The sequence below is a fragment of the Cibotium barometz genome, chromosome 1 (assembly GCF_041138505.1).
Source record: "Cibotium barometz isolate CiBa-2024 chromosome 1, ASM4113850v1, whole genome shotgun sequence".
NCBI lineage: Eukaryota > Viridiplantae > Streptophyta > Polypodiopsida > Cyatheales > Cibotiaceae > Cibotium > Cibotium barometz.
Genome location: NC_141046.1, coordinates 79,705,033 through 79,712,443, shown reverse-complemented (window position 1 = coordinate 79,712,443; position 7,411 = coordinate 79,705,033). Strand labels below are relative to the sequence as shown.

The following is a 7,411-nucleotide window of genomic DNA, read 5'->3' as shown; positions in this document are numbered from 1 at the left end:
GTGGTAGACATTGAGTGACAATGTGAACATGGTGTTTCCTTAAAGCTACAACTTTACCATTCTTTGACACTTTAAAGTAAATTAGTCAATATCTTGATAAGTATACACCTTCAAAACATTACCTCACATGAATAATATAGCCCAATCTTTAACTTTCTTTTAGTGCACTAAGGTGCTTTCTTTAGACTTTGCATGCTTTGCACATTAAGTGCGTGTTTCTTTCATATAAAAACGTGTTGTATGCAAAAAGGAAGTTGCCTAATGTCAAGATCTAGGGTGGAAATAAAAGGTATCAAATGGTCACATTGAAGTATATGGATGCAGTGTTTGGGAAATAAATGCCTCACCTTGAAAAAATGCCAGGTGAAAATCCAAAATAGCTAGTTGAGAGATTCTAAAAAAGGAAGTGCCAATTGTAGAAAATGCGATAATAGTGTAAAGTATGGGTTCTTTCTTCAAATTTCCAGCTTCATCATCAAGAGTGAAAACAAAGTCTGTATGTTTCCTAGAAATGAGTCTCCCGAACATGGGTGGATAAAGAAAGAGTATTAAAGTTGAGGAATCCTTGTGTCCAAACATTTGGTGCTATGAGGCTGCCTTGAATGATGTCAGTGTGTGTGAGTAAAGGAGAAATCCTTGTATTCAAACATTTGGATGCTACATTGTTGAAATCCTTGTATTCAAACATTTGGATGCTACAATGGTGGCTTGAACGATGTCTATTGAAGATAAGAATGACATTTTAGTATGGAATATTCAATCATGGAAACGTCCATTAGTGCATGGAAATCCATGAGTGAGGAAATCTTGCAATTACAAGGGGGAACAAATAACATATAAAGACTCTCACTTGAGCAACTTTGTTCTCTTCTCCATACATTTAGGCGTACATTATGGCCCCTACAATGTGTACCGACTTCTAGACGTTGTATTGGGCTTTATTTACTCACCTACATTTGTTCCATTCTCCATCTTTATACGTAGCCGCTTACTCCAGAGCTAGGAGGCTCTCTCTCTCTCTCTCGCTCTTCCTCTCGCAAAATTCTCTGTTTTGTTTTAGCTTTGACACTGCACCATTTTAGACATAAATTAAAGGCAGATATCTCTTGAATTCATTGGCCTCCTCTCCTAGCTTAATTGAATAATACTGATCTCTTTCTAAAGAATTTGCATGCACTGTTAAAGAGATTCTATGTAAGTCCCAAGCTAATTCCTCATCAAGAACCCATAATTAAGACCCATTTTGGCCTTTTAGCTGTTGCACCCCACACACGGCCATGCTCCCTAAGCCGGCGAAGCCATCTGAGCAGTTTCACAACAAGGGCAGCTCCTCACACGTGATCTGGCAGTCGAAGAATTTCTCGAGCGAGGTGGAAACTGGAGATGAGAGCCCAGTCTCGATCATCAATGGACACTCTGCTATGACGAGCCATCCTTCTTCAGCTTCCACTAGCATGGAACACCCAATACCAAAGCTTAAACAGCATTCACAACAAGAGGATTTAGCGTACATTAATAACAGTGCTCTCAGAATTTCCAGCAAATTGGTGAAGGTAATATTTCTAGATTTTTAACGGATTATCAGGAATTGTGGGTGTGTGGGTGTGTGTGTGTGTGTGTGTGTGTGTGAGAGAGAGAGAGAGAGAGAGAGAGAGAGAGTGTTTGACTGCGAAATTGTAATCTAATCAGGTGCAGGGAGCTTCAGAATCGCTGATTAAATCACAGTCTCTTAAACCTATGATTAACCCGTGGCCTACGAAGAGAATGGGGTGGTTTAAGTTGCAAGAGGGCCCACATCCTCTTTTGGAGATCGTTTCCCCAGAAGACCAGACTTTCGACACCGAATCAGCCAGCACTGATCAAGAGGAGGGCTTCTCCATCTTATGTGGAGGTAAGCAGCTATTAAAGTTCTTCACGCACAAGCTTCACTAAAAGCATATAAATCTAGACTAATCATGAAGTTTGTCGTAATTGAATAATATTTGATCAGATCAAGATGAAGACTCATTGATCGACTTCTTCCCTTCGGCAAGCAGAGCAGGTATATATAGAGATTTTATCTTCACTGGTTTATCAGATAATTAAGAAGCTGTGATCAGCCCACTAATCCCGAAGTGTATGTTACTTTAATGCCTTGATTGCATGAGGTCCGAGCTGATCATGGAAGCTTCCTAATCGAATAGCGTTATTTACAGGTTCGGTACAAAGGGGGCAATCTTACGAGAAGATTAATGCCCTGATCAATGACGATAAGCCCACGAGGGGCCCAAATATAATCAGTGCAAGGGGAGGTCCTCAATGGAAAGGGATGCCGTCAAAATGGGATGATGCAGAGAGGTGGCTCATGAAATCACCTCAAAAGAATAACAATGAGGTGGTGGTGGGTCGAAAAGCTGGTGGGCTGGTCGTACAAGCTGCAAAGATGGTGTCAGAGCCTTCTACACAAGGTATACTAAGGGGTTTATTAAGGTGTAGATTACAGAGACCTACAGTGTGAGATTGTGAATTCGCGAAACCTATCGGTCGTTAAAGTGTGGATAAGTGGGTGATTAAATTGTATTAATGAAGTCTAAATAAGGGTGATTAAGTGTGCATTAGTGAAGCCTAATGGTTAATTTAAGTTAAAGTACGTCGTAATGGTTGATCAAAGTAATTGATTAGTGAAGCCCAATATATTGGCACTATGAAGGGTGATTAAAGTGCGAATTAGTGATGCTTGCTGGATGGAAGGTGTTTTAAGTGTGCTTGATAATTGGTAATTAGTAGTAATGATCAGCTTTTCATGTTGATGATCGTAGATAAGCACCCAAATGGTCATGAAGCGAAGAGGATTGGAAAGCGGGGTTCACATGCCGCAATGAGAGAAGCGGGCACAGAGGTGGACGAGAAGAGGGACATGGCCACACAGAGCACTCCGGTGGTGTCGAGCAGGTGCGATTCGCCCGACAACAGTGGTGTCACCGCGCATAAAACGTCGCCTGCTAGGCACAACACCCCGGCCAGGCGTTCAGTTTCATGCCAAGCCAGGCGAAGCGCCGCCATGGGCGACTCCTGCACCGGGCTCAGCATGCTGGAGCTCGAGAGCTGCCACCTCGCTAAGCTCGAGCTCGCGCATGACCTCCCCGTTGGAACCTCGTCAACTTGGCTATTAGAGGAAGAGCCAGACGTCGAGAGTAGCTGCTTAATCGCTAATCACGATTATCAAAATAACGCAATTAATGATATTCATGATCATCCGCCTCAGATCAAGGCCAAATTCAACATCTTGGAAGCCAGAGCCTCGGCGTGGGAGGACGTAGAGCGCGCTAAACTCACCGCTAAGTGCGTCACCGCCGGCACCCCCTCCCCCCTTTAATTATAATCTACCAACTGCTTCTGTTAGTCTCCCCTGCTCTCTTCTAATTGCATGCAGTATTGCGCTCTTTTCCCCCCCTCCCCCTTATTAAAGTCAATATGTGTGTGGGCTGCTTTGCAGATTTAAGCGAGAAGAAGCTAAGATTGAGGCTTGGGAGAGTCTGCAAAGGGCCGAAGCAGATGCAGAGCTAAGGAAACTCGAGGTAATTATATATGATCTATGAAGATTATACTGCAAACGATTCCGTAAAATTAGCAAATTCTCAAATCACGGAAAAATCAAGTTGAAGATTAAGACGCGATTATGACTAATACGGCTGCAACTTGAAGGTTGGAGCTGTAAGAGGCTGTAATTTGGTTAATGATGAGTGATATATATATAATGCTAGGTGGCTTTGTGTGTGTGCGCAGGTTAAGCTTGAGATGTTGAGGTTTGAAGGGAGAGGGAAGATTCTGGGCAAGCTGTCGGCGGCCCAGAGGCGAGCACAGGAAATGCTGGCAAATGCAGAGGCACACAAGGCCGAGCAGCTCGCACGTGTAGGCGAGCGTGCCAGTCAGATCCGCAAGAACGGCCAACTCCCGGGGACCTTCAACGCATTGTTTAGATAGAGAAGAGAAGAGATTTGTTTACACACAAGAGTATGATCCAGAAGATTAGCCATCGTTTTGAAGATAACAAAACCCTCTTAGATAGATTTGTTAACATACATCAGTATTATTTATCTGTAGAACCATTTGAAGATAACCGGGTCTAGCAGAGCGAGCTCATTACCAAAAGTCGTTGAAATTCGTGCATTTTAAAGAAATATTCTAAATAGCAGTAAGAAGGCAACCTATTAAGTGTTGGGCTGTTTCACAGCCAGACTGTGTAAATTCTGTCTCTCTTAATTAATTCTTGCGCTTGTTGGTTTTTTTTTAAACGCAACCTATTAAATAAAACTCAAGCCCGGGGTCATGGTCATGGTCATGGTCACGGTGGTCGTTCGTTGTCATCATGTGATGCCTCCAACCATCCACACGAGTGTACAAACCATCTATTGTATAATGTTTGGTCCCCCCTTCCTAGGTACCACCAACATGGAAGTGGAATCGTGCTCTTTTCTTTTTATACACATCACACTACTCTCTACAATGTGTGGACAGGCCTAGCGTACCTTTTTCCAAGGGGATCTAACAGTTTATCCTTTGAAAGAAAAGGTTAGATGAAAAATCTACCCTTCAAAAAAACTAAATCACCCCTTCAAATTAAATTTCAAGATCGCCTTGCAAATTCAAGGGCTCCAAGCGAACATAGGGCTTTGTTCGTGCCTCCATTGAAATGGTGCCTCCATTCAAGGGCTCCAAGCGAACATAGGGCTTTGTTCGTGCCTCCATTGAAATGGTGCATTTTCATCCATTGGTGGCTATTTGATTGGCTCACATAGCAAAATAGTTGGGGCGATTGCCTTGCATTAAATGAACTAAAAATAATTCCGTGCAACTTTGAGAGTGTTTTTTTTGTGGCTCTTAAGGCTTAACTTGACCACCCTATTTTGCATTAAAAAAGTGGGTTTTCTCCTTTTATCACTTGGTGGTTTTGTAAGTAGACATCTGCCAATCCTTCGACTACTTTCTTGTGGCTAAAGAATTCAACTTCTCATCGCATTTGCAAATGAACAAGTCTTAAATGTGGATCTTGGCTCTCTTCACCTCCATCAAGAAATCTCCTAATGTCTTCAAGTGCATAAGGCTTTGGACAAACACACTCCTTATCCAATCTTGAGATTACATGCTAATGAGTGCTTAACTCGAGGTTTCCACAAATTGGTCTAGCCATCTAGGTCCCCAAAACCTTAAAGTGATGGAGAATCTTTGGTCTGTCCATTTTGTGGAAATCTCCTAGTGTTACGCTTTGGCACCTCTTTTCTCAACACCTCCCCTTGGTGCCAAGTGCCAGCGTGTCCACTTTTTCTTAACTCACAGGTTGAACTTGTCCATGTTTTCTTGTCTTAGAGGCTCAACTTGGTTCCTCTTATGGTTGGCTCTGATACCATGTTGGAAATGGGGTGGGGGGCCAAGTCCCAGGAGGTCACCCATCCTAGTTATGTTCACACTAATGCATGCTTAACTGGAGTTTTCCATTTTGGTCTAGCCATCAAGATCCCAAAACCGTTAGGTGGTCGAGGACCTCCGGTTTATCCATTTTGTAGAAATGTCTTGGTGCTACACTTTGGCACCACTTTTCTTAACAACCCCCCTTAGTGCCAGATGGCAACTTGTCCACTTTTTCTTAGCTCGGAGGTTAAACTTATCAATGTTTTCTTGGCTCAGAGGCTCAACTTGGATTCTCTTGGGGCTGGCTCTGATACCATGTTAGAAATTGGGTGGGAGACCAAGTCTTGGGAGGTCACCCATCCCAGATGTGTTCACACTAATGCAGCTTTTAACTTGAGGTTTCCACAAATTGGTCTAGCCATATAGACCCCAAATCCTTAAGGTGATGGAGGACCTTTGGTCCATTTTGTGGAAATCTCTTGGTGCTATGCTTTAGCACCAATTTTCTCAACAATTATGATTCCACAATTTATCAAACTTTAGATGTAGCTTATGAAGGAATCATGAGGGCTACAAAAGGAATGAAATAGAAACACCTTTTTGGTGTTTTGACAAATTTAAATGCAAATAATAGTGTGAGATTATAAGCCTTGGAAATGTACATGTAATGCCTTTCTATTTATATTGATTTGTGACTTTCAGAGCTGGATGTTTGCATCACAATTTTAGTTACTCCTAAGAACACATAAGTCTTGGGGTGGACCACTATGTCAAAGCTAGAGGGAGTGTCCTAGTATGTCTACATGTGAGGAACATTCACCCACACAAATCACAAGAACCTTAAGTAATAAACAAGATCTAACCTTTTTTCTAGCTAAGTTCTAGCTCATAAGATTTTCGCTTAGGGGTTTTGATGTATTTTTAAAAGAAACTATTGAACTTTCATATCTATCATGAGGCAATCAAGTTCCATACCAAAAAAATCAAAGCACACATTGAAAAAAGCAAACACTTTTTCAATATTGCCCCCTCTCTATCTACGTACCGTATCTAAAAACTTTAAAAAGATTCTTTTGATAGTAATTATAATATAAAATGACTCATCATTGAACACTTTTTTAAAATTGGCCCCTCTCTATCTACATACCATATCTAAAAACTTCAAAAAGTAATTATAATATAAAATGACTCATCGTTGAGAAATGCTTTTAGATTCTCACTTTAATAGAAAACACATCATTATTGTCTCTTGAGTGAGGGTCACAATTACTTACTATGTTGGCCATTTATGTTTTTTAATCATAAAACAAGTATACATCTTACAACTCTCTTTTCTCATTCTTCCAACTTTGATTATTAAAAATGGGTTTAAAATATTTTCTCAAGATTTGGACATGATTGACCTATATAAATGAGCCTTTTAGTCCATCACTCTATGAAATATGTTCACCTTTACAATTGGATTAATGTAATGTCGTATAGTCATCCTAAGGTTTCTTGGAAAGGTGTGGATAGCTTGAAGGTGATAATTTTGTGGTTCTATCTCTCTAAAGGAGAGAGCCTAGTCGGATTATCTTTTTAAAAAGTATTATATCTAAAACTAGTTCAAATTTGTAAAGGTTGTCACTCCATGGAAAACATGGAATATATACCTATTGTGTACGTCCACACTTTAGTGTGTGTGTGTGTGTGTGCACGTGCACGTGCACACATATCTGTGCACACATGTGCATGCATGCATGTATGTGGATGGTTACACAATAAGTTCATGGACCACTTTTGTGCTAGTTTATAGTGGCTTAAAAGCACATTATAAGAATATGCAAAGCACTATTTCACTTGGATGGAGAATATTATTAATCTAATTTCATAAATAGCCTATAATAAAGGAGTGAAGACTTTACTTCCCTCATGCTGCCTCTACAAAAGTAATATGCAACAGGGTACATTAATTAAAACTTTAAAAAAAAAGCGTTGAGATTATATATGCATCATCCACAAGTCCCTTGTATGAGAATCATAG

The 7,411-nt window shown here is 40.8% G+C and overlaps 1 protein-coding gene across 1 annotated transcript; it reads left to right on the top strand.

Annotated features, from left to right (window-relative positions):
- The first annotated feature begins 970 nt into the window (after positions 1 to 970).
- Positions 971 to 4,262, top strand: LOC147642476 (uncharacterized). The gene is made up of 7 exons (XM_086806897.1): positions 971 to 1,553; positions 1,690 to 1,891; positions 1,991 to 2,041; positions 2,196 to 2,447; positions 2,799 to 3,321; positions 3,476 to 3,557; positions 3,766 to 4,262. The coding sequence occupies exons 1-7, from the start codon at positions 1,278 to 1,280 to the stop codon at positions 3,961 to 3,963; spliced, it is 1,584 nt and encodes a 527-aa protein (XP_086663023.1). The 5' UTR covers positions 971 to 1,277; the 3' UTR covers positions 3,964 to 4,262.
- Positions 4,263 to 7,411: the final 3,149 nt, after the last annotated feature.

Excerpts from the sequence above, each read along its gene's own strand:
- LOC147642476 (XM_086806897.1), top strand. The coding sequence starts at position 1,278 with ATGCTCCCTAAGCCGGCGAAGCCATCTGAGCAGTTTCACAACAAGGGC. Across the intron at positions 2,042-2,195 it reads CCCTTCGGCAAGCAGAGCAG|GTTCGGTACAAAGGGGGCAA; the intron begins GTATATATAGAG and ends CGTTATTTACAG. Across the intron at positions 3,322-3,475 it reads CGCGCTAAACTCACCGCTAA|ATTTAAGCGAGAAGAAGCTA; the intron begins GTGCGTCACCGC and ends GCTGCTTTGCAG.